Source organism: Mya arenaria, chromosome 6 (assembly GCF_026914265.1).
Source record: "Mya arenaria isolate MELC-2E11 chromosome 6, ASM2691426v1".
Lineage (NCBI taxonomy): Eukaryota > Metazoa > Mollusca > Bivalvia > Myida > Myidae > Mya > Mya arenaria.
This window is the reverse complement of record NC_069127.1, coordinates 7267418-7293319: the sequence shown is the minus strand read 5'-3', so window position 1 is coordinate 7293319 and position 25902 is coordinate 7267418. Positions and strand designations below refer to the sequence as shown.

General features: G+C 35.9%; 1 protein-coding gene across 8 annotated transcripts; it reads right to left on the bottom strand.

The window, feature by feature from the left end:
* Positions 1-644: 644 nt before the first annotated feature.
* LOC128239017 (centrosomal protein of 57 kDa-like) lies at positions 645-24764 on the bottom strand. 8 transcript variants are annotated; one of them, XM_052955433.1, is made up of 9 exons: positions 24642-24764; positions 11882-12047; positions 11204-11383; positions 10682-10929; positions 4596-4673; positions 4024-4230; positions 3305-3519; positions 2562-2706; positions 645-1970 (listed from the first exon to the last, which is right to left on the bottom strand). In XM_052955433.1, the coding sequence occupies exons 1-9, from the start codon at positions 24669-24671 to the stop codon at positions 1674-1676; spliced, it is 1566 nt and encodes a 521-aa protein (XP_052811393.1). In that variant the 5' UTR covers positions 24672-24764; the 3' UTR covers positions 645-1673. The 8 variants fall into 8 exon arrangements, with proteins under 8 accessions (XP_052811393.1, XP_052811398.1, XP_052811391.1 ...); XM_052955438.1 differs by lacking the exon at positions 24642-24764 and adding an exon at positions 20215-20329; XM_052955431.1 differs by lacking the exon at positions 24642-24764 and adding an exon at positions 17116-17217.
* Positions 24765-25902: the final 1138 nt, after the last annotated feature.

Here is a 25902-nt window from a genome sequence, read left to right as displayed (position 1 = left end):
TTCAAAGGTGGTGAAGCACCCTGTCGCACAAGCAAAACTGGCTTTATAAAGTCCTGTTCAGGGCTCTCCTTACTTCAAATTTGAACCAAACTGGATTGTCAATACTATTTACACAAAGAGGAACCAGCAAAAGTACACATTACTTTTATTTTTGGTCTGCGGACAAATCAAATCAGCGGACAAATCAAATCAGCAGTTCTCAATGAAGTAAATATTTGCTCAAAATCTTTTAACATTTGGAGAATTTGGGAGTGAATAAGAATAATCACTACTGAATATTATGGATTAGCAATGCAGTGTCCACAGAGAAGTAAATGGTATTTTTACCCAACATTAAGCCAGGCTTGCACATGTGTTTTACCTTCATGTTGTGAATATTTTATTTTCAAGGAGGCAGTTACGCAATCTGTAAACTTGGTAATTAGGGGAATAGTGTTCAAGTAGTATAGGTGTCTGTCTCTTGGCCAATAGGCTGTTGTTTAAAGCCTCGACAGGGTCATCTTCTTGTTGCCTCCAAATGGGATGCCAGTACTGACTTCTACTCAGAAAACAGACTTCTATAACCTTATAGTTGTTGTCACAAACAAGCTAATGCTGAAAGGAATTCCATTAAATATATTAAACAATTTAGACAACATACAATATATGGTTTAAATTTTTATTTCATACATGATTGTGCGCATTTAAATACATAAATAAAATCAGTTAAGAACTGATTTCAGATAAAAATCATTATAGATGGCCAATTATTTTTTATTAAAGAAAGGCCTCCCTGAACTAATATTTAGCTCAGAAAAGACCGCTAAATGAAATAAAAACACATCCAGAGACCACAAAACAAGTTAAAACTAATCTACATATCACAGTTTAGTGCAAAACAGAAGCTGCACGATGAAGTGTCCTCTATGACAGTGTACAATATTTCATTCTCATATCCACATAGTTTGTTTCAATTCTTGAAAAATATTCTTATAGTACTATACCTGGTAATGTTGGGGTGATGTTTACCCATACCAATAATAATTTGGATGCTTTCTAAAGTATCTGATTTCTCTATTTGTCAAACTACTGTGAGAAAGCGAAGAGAGGCTCATTCTGTTAAGTTAATTACAACAGAATTTAAACAAGGTTGAGTCGTCCGAGCATTGAAATTCAAACAGGAGTCATTTGGAGTCACTGGCGGAAAATCTGCGGCAAGAACTCATCCTGAGAATTATTTTTTTTATCTTGAATGCTTTATCACTCGTTCCATCAGTTGACCATACGCAGAATGGCCTTCAGATAAAAAGACAAAACAGGTCAACCAATAAGAATAGCTGTAACAAGTTGGAAAAACAAAACCTAATTGACTTCAATTTCCTATATAAAGATAAAGTACTAGTATAATGCTGGCCTTGGAATGTGGAAATATAAATCTGATTAAATGAAAAGTGATAACCTACAGTATTACACTATACAATGAGAAAGATGAGATTGAGTACAATGTAATATCAAGCCCTGCAACTGATTGTACAGACATGTTAGGCCAATTGTTTAATCTTGCACATCTTTTAACTCTGAGATGATGCTGCACATGTTAAAGAACTTTTATTGCAAAGATTTATTTTTATTACTTTCAAGATTTCAGAAATTAAATTTTATTTATTCAAGACCTTAATTTGAGTAATACACCACTATTTCCAACATAAATCGTCTTTTCTCAACGTTGATTGCAATTTTCTCATGTCCTTCAACACATTGAGTGATATATCACGTGCGCTTGAGGGTCGTATCTGCACAATCCCAGTGCCCGTTCCACGAGGTTTTATGGTTGTTGTCACCTCAACTTCTCCGCTATATCGATGCGAGGGCGATGCACGTGTTGCTGTGGAAGCACGTGTACATGAGTGGGCGGACCGTGCACGGGGGGTTGTCACTTCTTCACTTGCATCACTCACCTTCCTTGACTTTCGCTTTTTCTTATTATTCATCTGTAATATAATTCTATTGCTTATCAATTTTGTATTTTCTAAAAAAAACTTATGTATATGATTTTAAAATTAAATGACATTCTCCTGTTTTATTAACTGGAAAATACAACAATATTGTACTTATGACATAGACTGTGTTAACAACAAATGTCCCCATGGAAAATTTGATTTATTCCTTAAATGAAGAAAGAGGCAAGTTCTAAATTAGCGACATTGAAGACTACCAGTTAGTATGTTTGCCTTATTTTTTGGAAACAATCTGTATATTAGTTTGTTTTCACTTGACAGACAAGTGCCATTCTATATGCCTCTGTGTATGCCTGCAGTGTGGGCATAAAAACAAGGATTTATACTTTTCTTGGTGTTTCCAAATTTGGCCTGACCTGGCCCCAAGGTGGGAGACAAGTGTATCAAAATTTCCACACTGTCTCACCATGAGTCACTCACCCCACCCCATCCCCAGTTACGTAACTTTTCCTGGTGTTTCTTTATTTGGCAGGGCTTGGCCTCCAGCAGGAGACAAGTGTGTTTTAGTAACCCTGCATTCCTTATCCTTGCGACACTCACCATTCCCATTCCCCAGTATCTCACCTTTTCCTGGTGTTTTCGTATCTTGGCTATCTGGCATGACTTGGACTCCATGCGTGAGACAAGGGCATCTAGTTCACGCTCCATATCCTCTCTCACTCGACGATCACTCGTGTCCAAGATCTCCTTCGACAGCTCCTGGTGCTCACTGAGAAAGGAATGGACCATTAGATTAGGAATGCCTATCTTTTAACAGTCACAAGTTATTTTATTCAGTTAAATTTTACAGCCCCGACCCCAACCATTCTTAAGTGAAACAGAAAATGAAAGGCAACATCTAGTTAAGGAGATTGATTCATTTTCAACTTTTCATAACATGGTCGGGAAATTAGCACCAGTTTGAAACCATGACACTAGTAAAATCATTTAAAGCCAAAATTTAGGCATTTGGTTTTGAGAAGACATATTAGCCAGGGTTGCCATACTTAGGCAGTTTGCTACGGAGCGCTGTGAAGATAACTTCAATACAATGGTATGTTACAAAATAAACTCTTTTCCCTGAGTAATGTTGCTGTCTTGTAAACAAAACAAAAGCGTTTTTTTGGAAAGTGGGTTATTGTAAGAAGTGTTCATCTGCATTTTTCCCAAACAGTGCTCTGCATTCTTATCTTCCCGGGACATACCCAAGCATCTTAGGGGGTTATCCTAGACTGGCTCAGTGATTAAGATTTCGACTAAGGAATAAAAAATAAAACCTTCCCTTTACAAATGACTTTAATTACAAAGTTGTAATGAAAGTAACTCACAAACTCATCTGATGAAACTCGTCCTGGAGCTGCAGGAGTATTTCAGCGAGGTCTTGCTCTGTCGACGGGGAGGATGATTCTGATGATGCGGGGGTTGATGACCCGCAAGAACCTGCAGGGTGGGACGTATGCGAACACAGTGCCGTGTTGTGGCTCTTCATCATCGCGAATACCCGCTGTACATTCGCACCCACAGCATGGCTTGGGCCTGTGTTCTGGAATAGAGCGAAACACAATGGCTTGTAAAGGATGGAAACAAATTATTATGGATTAGATTTAAACAAGGGAAACAATAATTATATATGAATATATACCAGACATTTGTGGGTTATCTGCCCTAGATAAAGATTGAGTGTTCTTTATAAGAAAGTAGTGTATGACATTATTAAATCATCATTCAGTTGTAATCTAATTAAATTCAAATGCCACAACAGCATGTAGTTGATTCTCAGAACTATCTATACAACCACATTATCTGATACGACACCAGACTGTATAAATCAATGTTCAAACGTTTTAAACCAATCAACCTTTATCTGTTCATGCACAATTCTCAAACTTATTGATTTGGATCTTAATTTCACTAGATAATTTTATTCAAATATCTTGCACAGACACTTCAAAGACAGTCCTAAGTATTAATTAGCTTTAATATACTGCTCAGTTTACTTCTGTGAACTGTTAAAAACTAAACCATTATAACAAGTTAAGGGAACAACCTTGCCAGCTACAAATGGAATATCAGCCAGGTTGAGCCTGTAGTGTTTTGCGGGCTCTGATTTGTGACTGGAATGACATGGGGCTGTTTTCTTGCTGACAACTTTCTTCTTTTTCTTCACAAGCCGTTTTGTCTTCACTGGGGCCTTGTATTCCGCCAGATCTTCCCCGTCGTGTAACAACTGGTTGGCTTTCTGTACTGACTCAATCTGAATTAACAAATAGGCTTTGTTTGCAATATGGTGAATAATTTGTTAAAATGAAGCATAAATTGCATGCTAGTTTTTTTTACTATAATTCTAAGGCATGCACACATACACACAGAAAACAAGGATGCAAGTTTGCAATACTGAACATGAAATATGCCACATGCATTTCAACCGTTCCTACAGCACTTTTTTATTTAATATATATCGTAGTTTCCCATTTCATTTTCATTATCTTTTGATCAAATAGTATTCTAAGATGAAGCAACATTGACATAATGAAGCAAGTAGTAACTGGACAGGATAAGTGATGTAAGAATGGGTGGGTGAAGTATGTTAGGTCTGTGAGGCGTGATGTGGGTGCGTACCTGTGCAGCCTTCTCCACAATGAGGCGTCGGTGGTTCCGCTCCTCGCCGAGTCGATCCTCGAGCTCCCGGATCTTGCTCTGTACGTGCACAACAACAACAACACGTGAGTGGGGGCATGCACATCACACAATCATAGGCAGGTACACTCACAGTGCTCAAAAAAGCACAAGCAAAGCCCTACACTGGTTATATATTTGTGGGCTTGTTAAAAAATAGTTGGTACAGCTTTCTAAGTAGAAAGGCGAAAAATGTTCAGGCTTGTTCATTGGAAAGTCTACTTCTGGTGACTGTATCAGCAAGAGTTACATCATAAAAATGTTGATGGTTAGTTGATCCAGTAATAAATGACTTTGAGTTTGACTTGAAAAATATTACCCATGTTTGATTTTATCTTTGAAGAAAATGAAAAAATGTACTGTTTACGTTTCAAGTAATCTAATGGGCAAAAAATGAAATGCACCCTTCAAAAATGTTTTTTAAGTGTATAAAGTCTATTATCAACACTAGATGTTTCCACAGCCAGCCTTGCAATTGCAGGCAGTCATTGGAGTCCTATCATTTTGTTCTGCATTGAAATGCTCCAATGCTTTGACTTATATATTGTCTCTTAATTATCCTTTTCAGGTCTTTATACAAAAAAAATAGATTTTTTATTATTTTTGTTCACATGAAGTTTTACATTAATGGTATCACTATAGCTGCCACCACTACCACACGCAGCATGGTATCACTATAGCTGCCACCACTACCACACGCAGCATGGTATCACTATAGCTGCCACCACTACCACACGAAGCATGGTATCACTATAGCTGCCACCACTACCACACGCAGCATGGTATCACTATAGCTGCCACCACTACCACACGCAGCATGGTATCACTATAGCTGCCACCACTACCACACGCAGCATGGTATCACTATAGCTGCCACCACTACCAAACGCAGCATGGTATCACTATAGCTGCCACCACTACCACACGCAGCATGGTATCACTATAGCTGCCACCACTACCACACGCAGCATGGTATCACTATAGCTGCCACCACTACCACACGCAGCATGGTATCACTATAGCTGCCACCACTACCACACGCAGCATGGTATCACTATAGCTGCCACCACTACCACACGCAGCATGGTATCACTATAGCTGCCACCACTACCACACGCAGCATGGTATCACTATAGCTGCCACCACTACCACACGCAGCATGGTATCACTATCGCTGCCACCACTACCACACGCAGCATGGTATCACTATAGCTGCCACCACTACCACACGCAGCATGGTATCACTATGGCTGCCACCACTACCACACGAAGCATGGTATCACTATAGCTGCCACCACTACCACACGCAGCATGGTATCACTATAGCTGCCACCACTACCACACGCAGCATGGTATCACTATAGCTGCCACCACTACCACACGCAGCATGGTATCACTATAGCTGCCACCACTACCACATGCAGCATGGTATCACTATAGCTGCCACCACTACCACACGCAGCATGGTATCACTATGGCTGCCACCACTACCACACGCAGCATGGTATCACTATAGCTGCCACCACTACCACACGCAGCATGGTATCACTATGGCTGCCACCACTACCACACGCAGCATGGTATCACTATGGTTGTTACCACAACCACACGCAGCATGGTATCACTATAGCTGCCACCACTACCACATGCAGCATGGTATCACTATAGCTGCCACCACAGCCACACGCAGCATGGCATCACTAAAGCTGCTACCACAACCACACGCAGAATGGCATCACTATAGCTGCCACCACAGCCACACGCAGAATGGCATCACTATAGCTGCTACCACAACCACACGCAGCATGGCATCACTATAGCTGATTCCACAACCACACGCAGCATGGCATCACTATAGCTGCTACCACAACCACACGCAGCATGGTATCACTATAGCTGCCACCACAGCCACACGCAGCATGGCATCACTAAAGCTGCTACCACAACCACACGCAGAATGGCATCACTATAGCTGCTACCACAGCCACACGCAGAATGGCATCACTATAGCTGCTACCACAACCACACGCAGCATGGTATCACTATAGCTGCTACCACAGCCACACCCAGCATGGCATCACTATAGCTGATTCCACAACCACACGCAGAATGGCATCACTATAGCTGCTACCACAACCACACGCAGCATGGCATCACTATAGCTGATTCCACAACCACACGCCGCATGGCATCACTAAAGCTGCTACCACAACCACACGCAGAATGGCATCACTATAGCTGCTACCACAACCACACGCAGCATGGCAATACTATAGCTGCTACCACAACCACACGCAGAATGGTATTTCTATAGCTGCTACATAACTAGAGTTTAATGCTCATACTTTCATAAAAAGATTGGCATAGGAATAAATATTACAGCTTATCATAAATATCAATATCATAATATGTTATTATCAGACAGAATCGTTTAACACTCTTTCTTGAAATATGTATTACGGTATACATGATGTTATTTATTATTTACCATTTATTCATAAATATACAATTGTAGGTAAAATAAATGCATTTACTTTCTCTAACACATACACTTTAATTGTAATCCAGAATTAACATTTCTAATAAGTGACTCTTCCTTTGTATTAAAGAAGAAATTAATCTTATGATGGTGTTACACTGTTAAATATATTGGACATACATTATATATACATTGAATTTTAATTCCATATATAAAGTTACAGTAAACTGGTAACATGATATAATTCCTTTCATTCATTGGAGTCTTTTCATTGTAATGTATCGTCTTTATCATTTAATGCAATAGTTTCACATTGTACACAAATTTGAGAGAAGAAACGAAATGACTTGACTTGACATTTAATATGCAATACAACTTCAAAGATGGCTAATTTGATCTTTAAGAAAACCAAAGCAAAGGTAAAGGCATTTTTTATCCTTCATTTATGTTAATAAAATAATAGATGTATTCTAGTAATCTATTTAATAGCTTAAACACAGAAAATGTTTGATGTAAAACAATAATGCTGACTTATCTTATCTGATTCTTATTGAAATTTAGTGGTATAAGCTATGGACATGTCAGAATGATATGCACAAATATTTCACTAAAATAAGGAATTAAACCAGCACAGCCACTGACCATACAATATTTAAACTAGGGCAGCTTTTACAATCAAATTCATCAAGGGTTTTTAAGTATTTACAAATTTAAAACATTTAACATAACACATACTTGACAAATCATTTAACAGAATCAAAGGGAAACGCCCCCTGTTAAATAAATCAAACAAAATCAATGATCTTTTCATGCTTACTGCTAATCTTATTTATCAAGCCACAATAAGTATAAACATGTCTAACTTAACAATCACCTTAAACCACTTTAGAGACCATTACATAAGCCCTGTCCAGCGAATGAAAAATGAAAACTAGTTTTGCTTGAAGGACAAACTTATCTACATAAACATGGTACATTTGTTTTACTGTTTAACTGTTTGACAAAATATTGACTCTTTTCATTGATGTGAGTGCCCGTTATCAGTTTAGCTATACAACTGACCGTTGAACCCAGAGCAAATATAACAATCAATTGCCGTCCTTAATTGAGTATTGACTTTGCTCCGTTATGTCCATTTTGGGAGAATAATAGAGCTAGCAAGAAATCCCAGCATGATAACAGAATTATAATAGCAACCTGTCAAACTTTCTGTCTATATAGTTCATCTTTTAAAAATTATCCTACCAATAATTAGGGATTAAATTTAATCAATTTACAAGCCATCCATACACTATGTCGACAAATTTGACACCACCTAGATCAGATTTCATTTTAATTAACGTACCGGTAAACTGATGCTATATCTCAATATTGAACGAGTAAAATAATTAACATAAGTTCCAATGATTTGCATGCTGAAGGCTTCTAAATTGTGCATTAATTAATAACAATTTCAGGGCCATCTTTTCAACAACTTGCAAATGTACGGCAAATTACTGCAAGATCAAGAAATTCTGTTAAATGTGAAGCAAGAATCACAAACTTTATTGAAAGTTTTAGTTCCAAACCAAATAAAACATTGTCTCAATTGACCAATAAAGTAATAAGTTTAAAAAAACAAGAGATGTTTGTCAAACATTATGCCCCCTGAGCGCCAAGTTGCCAGAAATATTTGGACAATTGAATGAAATATGCATGGACTGAAATGACAGCTGATTTGTCATTGGATGCATATGAGGCAGGTCATCTACTGGTCATACCTAATCTTCATGTCAAGTTTGATGACCATAGGTCCGGGAATTGTTGAGTTATCACTCGGACAAGCTTTGGTCTTCCAACAGACCGACCGACATGTGCAAAGCAATTATATAACCCCTCTGCTTCGAAGGGGGGCATAATTAAACTAGATGTTCACTGAAAACTGATACTTCAACTCATGCATTTAGTGACATATAAATTTCTACTGTCTACTATATAAGAAAATAAAATATGGACAATCAGAAAACCTTTTTTCAGCTTACAGTCACACTGACCTTGACCTTTGACCCACTGACCTCAAAATCAATAGGGTTCATCTGCTGGTCATGACCAATAAGCCTACCTAGTATGAGGTCCCTGGGTCAAAGCGTTCTCAAGTTATTGATCGGAAACCGTTTTTCATGTTAAGGTCACACTGACCTTGACCTTTGACCTCAAAATCAATAGGGTTCATCTGCTGGTCATGACCAATACACCTACCAAGTATGAGGTTCCTGGGTCAAAGCGTTCTCAAGTTATTGATCGGAAACCGTTTTTCATGTAAAGGTCACACTGACCTTGACCTTTGACCCACTGACCTCAAAATCAATAGGGTTCATCTGCTGGTCATGACCAATAAGCCTACCTAGTATGAGGTCCCTGGGTCAAAGCGTTCTCAAGTTATTGATCGGAAACCGTTTTTCATGTTAAGGTCACACTGACCTTGACCTTTGACCCACTGACCTCAAAATCAATAGGGTTCATCTGCTGGTGATGACCAATACACCTACCAAGTATGAGGTTCCTGGGTCAAAGCGTTCTCAAGTTATTGATCGGAAACCGTTTTTCATGTAAAGGTCACACTGACCTTGACCTTTGACCCACTGACCTCAAAATCAATAGGGTTCATCTGCTGGTGATGACCAATACACATACCAAGTATGAGGTCCCTCGGTCAAAGCGTTCTCAAGTTATTGATCGGAAACCATTTGGTATTCCGACCGACCGACCGACAGACAGACAGACCGACCGACCGACCGACCGACATGTGCAAAACAATATACCCCACTTTTTTCAAAAGGGGGCATAATAAAATATAACTACTCAGATACATCAATTAAAAAGTTGCACTTAACATAAACTTAAGACCTTTATTGCAAGATTTTTATGAAAACAATAAACAACCCAGCTTAAAAACTGACTAACACCATCCATTTCTAGCCTAGGGTCTCATTCACAAGATAGCTATGTACAGTTTGATACACAAAACTCCCCGAACATCATGAGCATTTGGTTTAAAACTTTCACCAATCGACCAAAATAATAGATTGAGTTTATTGATTTAGCCAATGTGTTGAGTCAAATCTTTTTTTTGGTAATACAGTACCTGATTTTAATCCCAATTGTTTCACATCATAGTTTTTTTGCCCATTTGAAAAACGAAAGCGTTACTGAGAGAATGCCAATGCTCATCTTTTTTTCCAATCAAACAAAAGACAGCTGAACAATTATTTAAGCCAGTGTTATGTGCCTTGATATACACGTGTGTCTTGTCTCAGGCACTATGTGTTTTAAATTTCATTTAAATATCTTGAACAACCAAGACTACCGGTAATTTAAAATATTTGAATGATGACGACAACAAAACCTACCGGTAGGCTATGACAACACCTCACCTTTTTTTTTTTAAAAACAGATGAGCTAAAAATCCCAACCTAACACCTCAGAATAAATTCAAATCATTTCTGCCAAATACTTGACCAGTGCAACAGCTCCCATCATGCAGTATATAGTATAAGTTTTAATAACCCACCTCTGCAAGCGTCTGATTGGCTGTTAGTTTCATGTGGTCGCGTTCCAGTTCAGCGATTTTCCTCAGGTTGCCCTGGAAGCTTGAAGAGTGTTCACCCGTCGTTTCAATCTGTTTCTCTCCTTCTGAAGGCTTCAGTATGCTATCGTATCGGTTCCTTTCTGATGTGGTAACCATGTCTTTCATGTGGTCAAGCTGTTTCTCCAACAGATTACATCGCATTTCTGCTGCCGACAACTGAGACTCTAGCTCTGAAAAAATTCCACACAAAAGTCACCCATTACATTTTCACAATTATAGGCAGCTGTTAATGTTTTCTAAGTACATCAAATGCAATTGATAAGGTTAGTTGATAAACATGTTCATAAGAAAGTCAAATTCTGATGACTGCATAGTAGGAAAAGCTGACAGGGTATCATAATGCCAGACCATACATGGATCTTTTTATGTGCAATAAAACTTTAGATATGTTCTTTCTGCTCTTACAAAACTGAGAATATTCTATAACAAAAATACTATTCTCACCCTGGTTATGTTTTGAGATGGAGGTTTGTGCGGGTTTCTTTTGCTCGGCTTCACGTTGGAAGATGTCCCGGTACCGGTTGGTCTCGGTCGCAAGGTGCTTGAGGTTGTCTTCCGCAGCCGACCGCTCCACCTCAAGTTGGTGGATACGGCCTTGAAGGTTCCGAAGTGCCGAGATCACAGCTAAAATGACCACAAGAGATCAGTGTAAGGTTTCTTTCCTAACCACAAATCTAACATATTGCCAGCCTATAAAAAAATTACTGAGTCTGAATAGATGTACAAATTGGTAGTGCTATTTCAGAGTTAAAAAATGAATTTATAACAAAAATATAAAAAATAAGATAAATTTTAGAGAACAGAGCGAACACCTGCAGTAAAACAAATGGTAGAAGTCTACAATAATTAAAACCAAAGTAATGGGCCTTGCTGCACATGCATGTTTTGTCAATGGTAACATGTGTATGAAGTTTCATGTGAATATTTGAACAGAAGTGTAGTTATGGCCAATGTACAAAACACACCAGCACTGCTAAATATAAAATGGCTAAAACAATATCATGACCTTGTCAAAAAAAATATAAAAAATAGGCAAGCTATTATTAAAGAATAACAACAGGTATATTAATATTATTCTTTAAATAAAATTTGAAAGCCTGTGTTTTTGGTCTAAGAACTAACCTTTTCTGTTGCCCTCTGGGTATGAGCTGACTGGCTTGTAGGGTGGACGCTCATAGTCATCGTTGATGAACGGTTTAGTGGGAGGGTAGTCGAGGTACATGGTTGATTCTTCTGTATCGTTATGGTTTCTGCGAGGAGATTTGCCCATCAGCAATGTCGTGTAGTTCTGGAAATATAAACATGCACTTTAATAACATGTTTATTCATCTCTTTATTTCCTCCAAATACTAAGACTATTAGGGCTTCCATTCAACATAAAACTTTTCCTAATCCTTAGATTAAAAACAGAGCTTTAAGTCACTTTCCATTCAGTGCAGTGATTTTACTTCTTGGATTAAGATCAATCTTAGATCATTATTTCTACTATTAACATAAAATTATAAGCAAAGGGAACAGCTAATAAAAGCCTTTTTGCAACATGGAGCCATTCAATTTGTAGCACCCCAGAAGCAAATTCGGAGTAAGTTTTCGTCACTTCAAGGAGCGTAATTTAAGGCTTGGATTTAATTGGCTGGTAGGTGTGAAATCAATGCAAACTGTACAAGTATGTATCCCTTGCAGGTGTATGAGCCCACCCCTAAGTTATAAGTTCCAAGTTCATACGTAATCGAACATGCTTAATCGCTCATTGTGGCAGTCAGCTTTCTTTGATGTGTTAAGTCGATTGACAGGCTGTAAATGCTGCACTTGATTCAAAACTCACTTCACTTCACAGAGCAAACGCCACAAAAATCAATGCACCAAAACCTTCAAATGCTAAGTTCATCTGCAAACAGTAGTAAATAAAGCTCGTTTTTTTTTTCATTCTGTGTAAAAAAGAAGAGCAATTTTTACAAGTCTTAAAACACAACATTTGCACTCATAAGTCACATTAACTGGTTCCTTAACAATTTCAAACTCAACGGACAAAAGCATAAATCAAACCTACACTACTTCTCTTGAAAAGAATGTTTTGAAGATAAGATTTCTGAAATAGTGCAGGCGATATATCTATACCAATTACTGACAGTCATTACATCTCTGACGCTCGTTTTTTATTCTAAGTTAAATATTTGAACAACTCTCTGTCAAGAGGTATACATCCCAAACTATAACTGGAAAAACAAAACACTTGCACGCTCTCATGGATCATGAGTGAAAGGAATGCCAATCTGAAATCACATCAAGTGATCAAAATGCTTGTGATGCAGTATAAAACAAATTATTTTACTCATTGGGAAAAACACATTACCTTAACATTTGTGAAGTTTTTAAAGTCTTAATATCCAAACTTGACACCAGAGACGATCTAAATGACCTCTTACTTCCAATCTGATACCAGTTTCCAATTGATAGCAAATAAACTATTCACAATTCAATTTCACAGCATGAACTTTGACACTTGACACAACTTTTTTCCATTAAAATTGGCCCACACTTAAAAAAATTTCAATTAAAACCAAACGTGCTGAGCTAACATGCTTCTTTCCATCAATACGTACGTTCCTAAATTCTCAAATATAGCCATTGATAAGCTTATTGGCTCGCCAAGTTTAATTTATATTCCACCCAGTATCAATCAGGTGTAATATAATCCCAAATTGAATGCCATTTAGTGATCAAAACATAATTCTGTCTTGATATTAAATCCAATGAATATGCTATTAAACAGCCAAATGATTATAAAAGGCCGCATTAACCCTTGTATGAAAATATTTATGAGCTGCCAAATCAATTTTTCTTCAGAAAAAAATGTGTACAGCATGCGAGGACTCTGATACTTGGAATAAGGATACTGGGAGTTTGAATACCACCATAAATGATTCCCGAAGTGATCATTGATCCTTTAAATATCCATTGAGGTCTACGAACCGTTAAGGACAGTGAGAATCTATGCATATTATTATTACTTGAAAGGTTCATGTCTTAAGCAAAATGCTGGTTTCTGTAGTCAGCCTGAAATACATTTTGATCTGTTTCTTTTATTTTTGACTTAACATTCTAATCCAATTGAAATCTAACTGAAAAATTGTGTAAAGTCAGCGCATTGTGAGGTCATAATTGTGACATCATTTCAATTACCTTCAGTTGGGCAAGGAATGCTACTTACATTTATAATGATGTCTCAAATCGTGGTAAAAAAAAATTGCTTTTTAGCTGTCAGCATATATTTTGGAAACCTGTTTTTTTTTCCATAAAACATAGAAAAACATGAATAATACATCTACTTCTACACAGCATAAGACTATGTAAACATTACCTTTCCATCAATACAAGGACGTAAAGTCACAACATATTCCTCACAGCCAGAAGAGCTATCATCTGATTGGCTGCTATTTAAAGAATTACTCCTACTCCTTTCAAGTTCAGAATCAACACTCACAGACTCATCATCTGAACTGTCACACATCAACATTGTGATTTTTGTTACAAAAACTCCAGCAGGCCTCAGCTCATTATCACTGGGATGTCATTAGTAAACCCCTTCTTGCAGTTGGTGGTGTTGTAAGCTTTAATTTATGATAAACTCTGACTGATCCCTCTACAAACTGATTTTTTCGTCAGATCTTACAAGTATTTCTCTTTGCTTACTATGAAAGCAATTATTTGACAATATTAAATTTTCAAAAACCTCTATATTTGGTATATTCATAATTTATGAATAAAATTCTATATTAAGTAAATAACCCATTGTACATTGCCCAGGGTTTATAACACAAACTATGCATGACATTTTCCAGTTCTATATTTCATTAACAAAAGACCAATTACTAATATCACAATCAAACTTTCTTAATACGAAGGATATTGTAAATCAAACTAAGATCCGAAACATTTACTCTTACATGTTTTTCACGAAACTAAAATATTCAAATCACTTTTTGTAACTTTTAAATTTTCTTTCCTTCATTGACTACAAGGAATGAGTTGTAATTTAACAAACACACTACAAACTCCTGATTTATAACATTACAATCAATATCGTCACAAAAACAATGCGTGAATTATGAACTAAAGGCATTACCTATCACAATGGGCAAATAACAATCTCATAAATAATTAACATACATTCAGTTCAATTATAACTATAGGCTCTGTTGTATATAATTGACTCATTTCAACAAAAAATATCAATCTGAACAATAGAACTTGGATTGATATAGAATATGATATAGAATTAACAGAATAAAAATGCATTCCAAGTTTTGAAGACCTTTAGTTTTAAATTATTAAAACAATACACATCTACTATACCATAAATGAGTCAATTGTATTCTGATATTTAAATTTGACTCCTAAGATCAAATACACATTCTGATTGTAGACCATTGTGAAGTCAAACAAACCTGGCCAATATCATACGTCATGACTGAATTTGAAGAACCAAGAATACTGTATGAGGGATTTTGGCACCAAAAAACGTTTTTTTTTCTGTAAAAAATCTCAGGACAATTATTTAATAAAAACGACTTACTCTTTGATATCATAATTGAAATAAAAATACCAAAATGTAAAAAAAAAATTGAGATGGAGTCCGGGTTTGATCCAGTGTCGCCAAAATTGCACACCAGTGTTGTATCCACTGTGCTACGAAGGCTTAGCCTAAACAGATGGATTTTTTAAGCTTTATACCTAACTTGGTAATATCACGTGATAACATCGACTAGCCAATCACGCATAAGGAATGAATTCTACTAGGTAGACATGCCTAGTAATCTTTTTTAATGGAAAAATACGAAAAAACTGCGAAAAATAAATTAATGGTAAACTATGTGGTACTTCAGTTAGTGAGTTTCAATGCATTGTACACATCAATACCAAGTTAATGTCAATTTTCGACATCTTTTTTTTCTTTTCGCTTTTCATCATACAGAGTACAGCCCCTTGAATGTCTTTTTTTTGTCAAAAGTTTCACAACCATTTTTGTCATTAATCAAGGGCCTAACTGAAAAAATAATTTAGCCCTAATTATGTGACATGCTAATTGCTAAATGTGCGTACATTTATTTTTTGATGAGCATGGCAATATCTTTATTGTTAAAATGAACATTCAGTTTAAATGACTTATATAAATAAAATTTATGTTCTTGCACGGCACCATCTGCCGACAACAGCAATGTCACAAGCACACAGCTACCTTACACTGACAATGAAGGAATGACAAACTCAAACTCAATGCAATGCTCTGGTCTGTCATGAGATTTGGAGGATCTTTCTTGACTTGCCATTGCATGATTAAGTTGTACAGATATTTATTAGCTATTTTGAAGGATCAATATGAGGCAATAAAGGTACAATCCTGCGCTATGCATTAAACCTTCGCTGCCATAACTCACAGAATAAGAGGAGTTTTGTGAGGAGGACGGCCCTTTCTTCATCTTTGATATTGAGGAAAAGGAATTAATAATAAGCTCTTTCAAATCCATTGTGCTTGTGCCTATGGGTCTGGCAATCATAAAAGAGCTTTGTAAAATGATGGATGGGTCTGACTGTATTAATATTGAATGTTTGCCACTTGATTTATTGATAAAGAAATCAAATCAGCTTATTTTAATAATCTAGTTGTATACAACAAACATGGTACATTAACTTTTCTCATATAATTTACAGTATAATTGTATGCCCTTATGTGCGTATGGACAAGCAATTGCCTTCTTATGGTGCGTATTTTTGAGTAATTGTTCGAAATATATGATTGTTATCTCTTTGATAAAAAAGCGATTTCAACAAATTTTTCTTATAAGTACTCCCAGTATTTCATTTTGCTGCAATAAGTGATCATGACAGACAGCATTATGCCTTTCATTTCACATTATATACCATATATCATCAGTTCTTTATTAGATCAGTAACTTGTAGATGCCTTTAAAGATAAAGCAAAACAAATCATCCTCTACTCACCCAGTATGTGGATAAAAAGAGCATGCAACCTAACAACCCAATGCAATGGTGTACAAGTCTGTACACAGCTATAAACATTTAAAAGAAAGCTCCCGTTCAGTTGTCAAAATTAGCACAACCGGCAAGCCCCGCACTGGTGGAATGCATTCTGGGTTTGCACAAATCTGCATTAAATAAAGCAGGGCTTATAAAGAATCGTTTATGCCAACACTAGAGCTAAAATTCAGGTTTGATGATTCCCAAGTCCTACTTTGATGGCTGCCAATTTTGAGAATTTCTTTTTCTGAGAGAACAATAACAAGTGAACAACAAGCTTTATCTGAAAGATTCTAAATTGAGGAACTTGACCTTACCGAGCTGAAAGACAACACCCCAGGGTACCATCCTCCCCGCCCATGACTGTCTTCAAATGTCACTCTCTTCTCCTTCCTAAAAGCCATATAATCTTCAAACCTGTGTCTGTCTGGTATTTGTGTGTGTGCAATAAATCTCTGCAACCAGTGCAGCCTGACAACCTTAATGCTCGTCACTTCATTAATGTCTTAAAACAATAAAACACTTCCAAAACCTGACACTTGTCTCACACCTGACTTTTATTTTAGAGTGCAAGTATCTACATTTGCGTCAAATTCAACATTCAATTGCTTTGCCAATATGCAATTATTTTGTATTATTTACAACAAACAATGAGACCAAAGCTTTCGAAAAGAACCGTTCTTTCTCCTCATATTGGTTTGAACAGTAATTCCTTTGCACTCCAACACATGCACTTCTTTTTACAAGGTCCTCACTTTATCAGGAAACATCCAATTCCCTAATGCAAACATCGGAAACAGTATTAAAGGTTAAAATTTGTAGGTCGCAAGTACAGGAACTGCCAGTTGTGAGTTGGGGAGAACCCACATAGTAAGAAAAACATCCACACACCCAATGCTTTATCCCCATGCAAACCTGAATGACACTTAACCCAATGTTATAAGCTCATCAGATCCTTAAGAAGTCATGCAATGATCTTTGACTTGCCTGAGGTTCTCCAAAGTCAGTGTCTTAATTGATTTCTAAGACAATGAAAACAATGAATTGTACATGTGCATGAATAATGGAGCATGTACACACAGAAATACAATGTATCTTCAATTATCATGCCATCTTCCAATAAACACATGTGATTGTGCTGCTGGTAATTAAAACAGACCTAATAGCAGAATGCAAATTTAAAGTAAATACAAGTAGTTTCTTCCTACTAATGCAGCAAAAAACAAACAAAATCAAACAAACTGGAATCCATTAAGCAGAGCTTCCATTTAGAGTGTGAAACTGAAAGCTATGTGGAAGTTAAGTCTAAAGAACAAACTAAGATCGAGAATTAAAACAACTCGCTCAAGACTTTTTGAAAATGTGGCCATACAAATGTTACACCAGGCTCAGGTTGCTTGAATGACCAAGTCTTCACCTTTGAATGTTTTAAAGGGGCTGTACTCCGTATGAGAAATAGCGGAAAAAAAAGAAGACAATTTTAGAAAACTGACATGAACTTGGTATCCATGTGTACAATGCATTGAATCTTACCCACTTAAGTACCACAAAGTTTTTTATCGTATTTTCCATGAAAAAAGATTACTACTAGTAATTTACTAGGTATGTCTACCTAGTGGAATTTATTCCTTACCGGTAAGCGTGATTGGCTAGTCGATGTTATCACGTGATATTACCAAGTTAGGTATATAGCTTAAATATTCCAACTGTTGAGGGTAAGCCTTCGTAGCACAGTGGATACAACACTGGACTACCATTTTGGCAACAACGGTTAGAACCTAGTCTCCGACTTTTACATTTTGGTATTTTTATTACAATTATGATATCAAAGAGTAAGTCATTTTATTAAATAATTGTCCTGAGATTTTATTACAGAAAAAAAAACTTTTTTTGGTGCCAAAATCCGTCATACAATATTCTTGGTTCTTCAAATTCAGTCATGATGTATGATATTGGCCAGGTTTGTTTGACTTAACAATGGTTTACAACTTGTTTTGGTGCAAATCTGGTGTACAGTCCCTTTATAGCATTCTTCATTATTTCAAGGCAAAATTGAAATCCCATTTTACACCAAGTGATGCATTTTTTAAAGATCCCAGCTCCAGAATTGATGAAAAAATACAATGTAGCACCACAAGCAGATGCCAAACTAAGTCTGCTTTACTTGGTTGATCAAGGGCCATATATTTACTCAACAAGAGCAGTCACAGACAGCTATATCCCCCACCTCATGGGGACATCTTTTGTAACGAAAGCCAATCAATGGAAAGGGTAGTTTCTCAGGAACATAAGAAATGCATAAAATTAAGAAAGGGCAATAACTCTTTCAAAAATTGCAAAAGCCTGACAATATGCACTGTGTCTCTTTGTAGTCATAAACATAAGAGGAGTTGCGAAGAAACCAATTTTAAATGAAAAATAAGCAAAGGGCAATAACTCTTCCAAAAATGGTCAAATCAAGAAAGCCTAACAATATGTGCTGCTTCACCGTGGATTTCACCGTTGATTGGCTAGACTAAACGTCAAAAACCTGATATTCCCCGGACCTGGGGGAGCCGGTGATACAAATGACTGGTGCATAATGTTAATAATGTTGTGATAATCTGGGGTTACAATTTTACCTTTTTTCTTCAGAAAACAGACAATTTACATGTAAAGAAATGTAAGGTAAAAAAATAACAACAGAAGCTGTTAATATACATCAGAATTAAAAAAACATACTGAAATAGAGTTTGAAGGCAAGAAATAAAAAATCTATCAAACCTCTCGTTAGTAAATAAAATTCCGCCTCACTTTCCTATCTGGTCTTCACAAATATTTCAAGATGACTTGACAAAATATGTTTGCAGTTGACAAATAAACAACACAACTGAACAACCTCTAGGTCCTTTATAATAAAAATCCTTTAGATATATGTTTAGTTTGTAAGCGTTCTTGTTTGCACATTGTCCTGTGAATTTTCGAGACGCTGTTATCAGGATTTGTGATTGGAACTTGTGTGTCAAGAGGCCATTATGCTTGTGTTTACTCAACTTTCAATCTGTTAAAGGAGTAAATTTGATTAGCGATTCCAAACATTCAACTTATTAGACTTTATCTGTTAAGATATGTTAATAACTGATGAGATGTTGATGCCTTTTGTCGCTGTTTTCTGGCACCCTTCCAAAAATCCACCTCTGCACTTACATTGTACATTTTTACAATGCGGCATCGTAACTGTTTGTATGCAAAATACATGGGAGAGATGATAAATTGTTTAATAAAAACTTCTCAAAAGTGCTAAATTAAAGTGGAAATATAAAGAGGATTAAAGCCACCTGCATTATTATTCATTGATACATAAACATATTTTTTAAATATAAAGCAGAAAATGATATAAATAGCAGGCTTGATTCCCTTCTGATCTTTATACATACCTTCTATTCAAATTAATATTTCCTGAAGTCCTGGTCCAAAGCAATGGTAAAATCTCCATTCTTAAAGTGCACAATTTAGGATGAAAACAAATTGCAGCAAGATCGAAACATATTACTTAATAGTCCATGTATAAGAATGTTATCAATTACTATGGCAAAAATAACAAAAGTTATTTACTAATTCTTGTTTTTGCTTTCAGCCTTTTATGACAAATTCACCAATCAACGAACAAATGTCATGCTAGAAAGCCATTGAATGAGGCTAGAAGAAATTAAAATACCTGTAACAAGTAAAAGGGGAATATCATTTGTTCTTCGATAGTCATTAACAGTTGGAGTGAATGCCATGCTTAAAAATATCTTAGTTACCAGCTTGTAAAAGGCACAAAAATATTGGGTTTTGCCACAGATATTTTGATAAAAGTAGAAAACAATGCTAATTAGTCATGTCATAACACCTCCTTGCTGTCAAAATATAGGTGGTAGATCTATAACTCCACAATTATCTCTAGTTAGATCTAAACCTACTTTTTCTCTGGTCATTGAAAAGAAGATCTTCCAACATTGCATGTGCCAGTTTTAACATGAAACAATAATTCATTGCTCATGTAAAAGATTATGATCATTGACTCACTCAAACAATAGATTTGTTAATGCACCGCTGGCCACAGGAAAAAGTAACCATGAAGAACATTCAAGCTGTTAACTCTAAATACAGATCAATATCTTTAAAACTAGAAATGTTTTCATAGGACAAAGATGCCAACACCACCTCCCCTTTTGCACAAAAACAAGGCCAATTACCCCAACTATAGTTGATAACTGTCCATCAAAATAACCAGTTGCAGAACAAAAGAGTCAGGGCAAATTAAGGCAAGACCAAACTTTCCAAGTGAAATATACATATGTACCATATTTTATCACTTTAATTTAATTTGAACTAAAGATAAGAAGTAAAAAAAACTTTTTCTACTTTCAGTAACGGTGACCTTGACCACAGGTGCACAACATCACACGCAGACTAGCATCTTTGTAAAGCATTCTGACTCTAACTCAAATACTTTTTTAGGTAAGGATAACACTAAATCCCATGCTCTAATGCCTTAAATTATAATTATGTCAAGGGCTGTACAGCCACAAACAAAACTTAAGATGCACTACTTCACCTGCTTGTTAATATTCCAGTAAAGATCTGATACTCTGGCTCATATACATGTACTCTTGGAGTGTGACAGAAGATTGAAAAGTCAAGGGCCATAACTCTGCACTGGGTGCAGCCACACATGAAACTCCAAATGCACAACTTCACATGCTGCTTAACATTCCTGTAAACATTCATCACATTGGAGATACGCACAGAACAAAATTTTGTGACAGACAGACAAGGAACAAAAAGACAGAAAAGGGCAAATCCATATGTCCGGTAAAGTAAGATGAGATTGAGAAATTTCATTGATACCGTGTTTCTTCATGTTACTAGGTCAAAACTAGCCGGCAAGCCCAGCAGCCCCTGCACTGGTAACAAGTTGCCTAACACTTGTGTCAGGATTCAGGCTTGTTCATACAAAAAGCAAATTTTGATGATTGATTTTTGTAAAATCTGATTTTACAGATTTCAATCGGTCATTTTGATTTTGTGTATTGGAAAACTACTGTACTGCATTATCAAAGCTGTCTATGTCTAGGTGTTAGTTTGCTTAGTTTACCCAGTCAGAATTTTTAACTGGGTCAACTCAGTGAAACATTGTTATTGAAATACAGGTTTGAGCAATTGTATCTCTATTGCAACTGTCAGAATTGAAAAGAAAGTATTTATGGCCAACAATCATATTAAAGATAGCATTTGTTCTAGACATTAATTAACACACAGATTGACACTTAAAATACAGACTGTGGTCATGAGCTGTTAAACAAGGAAACTTTATTTAAACATTTAACACTTACATCAAGAACTTCAAAATAAATAAAAAGGATGCATTAGTTTCTATTGCAGAGATCCTCAAAATTGCTTCTAGTTTTCTTTGACACTAACACATACTGCATTCTTTAACTTTACCTTCACTCAATTAACAATATCTATTGTTCAACATGTTCAATATCTGTTGCTGGGCACAATCTGACATAAACTAAGAAAAGAAAATTTAAAAGAAATGAGTTATTTTTATTAATTTGTCTTCATTTCATCAAGGGAGATCACTGTGTTAGAAGATTACATTTTATTTTACTGGTTTGGTCATTTGGAAAATCTGGATTGTCAAATTGATTACCAAGGAGGTGAGGGAATATAATCTCCCTGATGAGTAAGTATACTATTATAATTTTGATATACAGGTATATTGCATCCCTAAATGTCAACTCTACACCGGTACAAATGTTGCGGTTGGGCGATTTCTTTAGCAGTGCAGTTCTGGTGTCTGCATGCAGAAAAAGTGGTACTAGACTCAATACCTACAATAATTATTTCTCTAAAGGATATACCCACCCCTGTGCATGGTTACCTGCTTTGTCAGGCCATTATACCTATTTCTAAAGAAGATACATATTAAAGTTTGGTACCATATTGAAGTGACTCACTCATGGTTAGTAAAAGGCACCTTTTTAATACTAAATAAAGTGTGGCATATCATTAGGAGTGTTAAAACTTAGATACCATAAGGTGGAAAAATTCAGCAAATGTTGATATTTGCTAACATATCATCTTTGGCAACCACAATTTTCATCAGCATTAAAAACAGCTTTGAGCAATTTGTTGTTACGTGATTGGTTGATTGACATTATCATGTGATGTTATCCATGTATTGTTATAAAGTCAAAATATGCATGATTTTTGCATATGTCCTGGTGGCCTATTGGCTAAGGCATTGGTTTTCTATTCTTTTCTTGACTATACCAGCGTGGGTTCGCACCCCACTTAAACCAAAATACTATTTTATACTACAATTATATTTTTTCTGCAATTTCGATCCCATACAGTTAATAATTATAAAATAAGTGTTTTCAGATGAAAACCAGCAAAACTAAGTTTAAAGGGAACCAAATGTTCTTTGGCATCACATTTTTTTAATTGTTAGTAATACATCACAGAAAACCAATATTAATTGAAATGTACAAATGACAGTGGTATAAGTAAAGTATAAAGTTCTTTTTCTTTTCATGAATTTAATCTAATTTTACAAAACAGATGTACTTGCTAAAACTTTTTTTTAAAAACACTCTGGAGGAAAGTTATTCAATTTTCTGATCTATCAAACATCTTATTTTGTCCATAACTACTGTAAATCACTGTGTATACGACGCCACCCCCCCCCCCCCCTCCCTGCACTTGCCCGTTTTGAAGGGTGGGTGTGGGGGGGGGGGATTGTATACACTTTAGTCCAAACAATTGTACATTGACAGATTTTTTTTAGATTTTTGATATGGCAAATCCTTCACGTACAAATTGTTTAGTATCAAAAGTGGGTAGTTGTTCCGATCAGGATTCCGGGTTAAAGCATAAAGCGTCTATAAAATATCAAAAAAACAAGAAATATTACCAGATAATGTTATTTTATATTAGTTCCGTACACAAAAAATAAATATCCAACTTATAATTATGAGTTTGACGGCTTTTCTTCATTTCATTCTGTCAAAACATAACGATATATACATGAAGGGCACCTGCAAGGCTTTAGGGCACAGTTTTAAATTGCTCGGAACATTTCGGCCATGGCCGAGTTGTTACGATTGTACAACGAGGTCTATCTCGAAGCTTTGTCGGAGGAGGCCGAGTTATTACGATTGTATCGAGTTGTTCCCCTTCGCATAATTGTTGTCTGTGTCAGTCAACTTTCGTTTTATTGGAAAGGTAAACAACTTGTTTTAATGCATTAAATGCTTGTTTAGTGCAAAATAACATTTCACTTACATGGCGAAATATGAATATAACTCTTTATGATCAATTTCAACCATAAAATACTTCACTTAAAACAATTTCAATATTTTTAAAACACCCCCGTTTTTAGCGCATTCCCGTTTAGACGTTAGGGATTGGAAGAATCCCGTTTAACATGTCTATTATTTTAGACTAGTATACACTTATACTTCTTACTGCCATGAAGGAGAAATGTATTTTGAGATTTTATCTGCAGGCTAATTATTGCAGCACCGCACGAGCTAAGCCTAATGGTTATCTTTCTTCTCTGAGAATATATTCATGAAGGAAAGCAAAGATAGTTTAAATATGACTTAAAGAGACTAAACAGAAGTCATTACAATTTACAGAATACAGTAACAAGTTTATAGATGTATACATACAGTAAGGGTTTTCTCCCTTGCTGTTTTTTTCTGTGTTGATCATGACAAGACCTGTCCATCTCACATTTAATGGCAAAATAAGAGTAAATTTGATGTCATAGTATAAATTAATATTGGTATATTGTGTGTTTTACCTCTCTTGCAAAGTCATCGCTCATTTTCATTCAACATAGCAAACAATATGCGTATAAAATGTTGTTCTTCAATGGGGGTCACATTTGTTTTCATTTTCATCCCCGCCGGTTGGTCAAAATGTAACAAACAATTTGATTGGTTAGATGAAAATACATCCTACCCATTCGGAGCTCCTCGGCCATTTTTTTTCAAAAACAAATAATTTTGTTTTTGAAAAAATGGCCGAGGAGTTCCGAATGACATCCTACCACTACCAACGTTACCCACAGTGTAGGATAACATCCACTATATCACAGGGGAAAACCCCACTGTGCCAGTGATAATAATTATTTGATAAATTCTTGTTTAGTTAGAAAAGAAATATCTGAAACATTTTATTTTGTCGCAATATATTTCTTAAGAACATGTAAGATGTCAATTACATATAATACTAATTTCGTTCTATGCAGTGTACAAGTTTTATAAAATATAATTTAAAAATAAGTTTTGAAATGGAAAATTCCGTGACTGAGAATGTATTAAAAGTGGTACTGATATACTTTCAATATAACTTGTTTTATTTTGTATGTATATTATCGATCGTGGTGTCTTTATACAAATGCATCTTTTTTACTCGACTACCATGGCCATGATTAATCAGTATTTTATTAGTCCCCGTATTTGCAATTGTATGCGAACTGGATGTAAAAACTGGGGGTAGGATTGTTATTGGTCTCAGGAAAAAAATGAACATGTTTTGATGTGAATGTTACTTGATTTTTTCATTTACTTGACAATCTCGATTTTTCTGGATATACTGGGCCAGGTTTCACTAAGATCCGCCATTGTAAGACCGCATAAAGTTCAGTTGACATGTATATAGCTCTCGTGTGCGTAACAATACATCATTCCATATATTGATGTCGTATGCCTATAAATGTTCAATATATCCGAGTTCTCATGTTATACTACAGCAAAATAACCAGGTGACCCGTTGCTACCGAATTTGCGTCCCTTAATTGGAAAACCCCGCTTTATGACAATAGCAGAGTCAGAAATCCACGCCAGTAAAAGTTCATGCTCATACACTTCGAGCCACTTGTAATCTGACACTTATATAATTCGGTATAACAAGATTACTTGTGAGCGCATTACATCCAAATCTGGAATATAATTCATTCAATACATCATACGAACTTCACAGAATCTTACGTTAAATTGACCAACAAATTCATATTATACTTTATTAACAAAAATATCACTGTAAAATAAATCCAAATT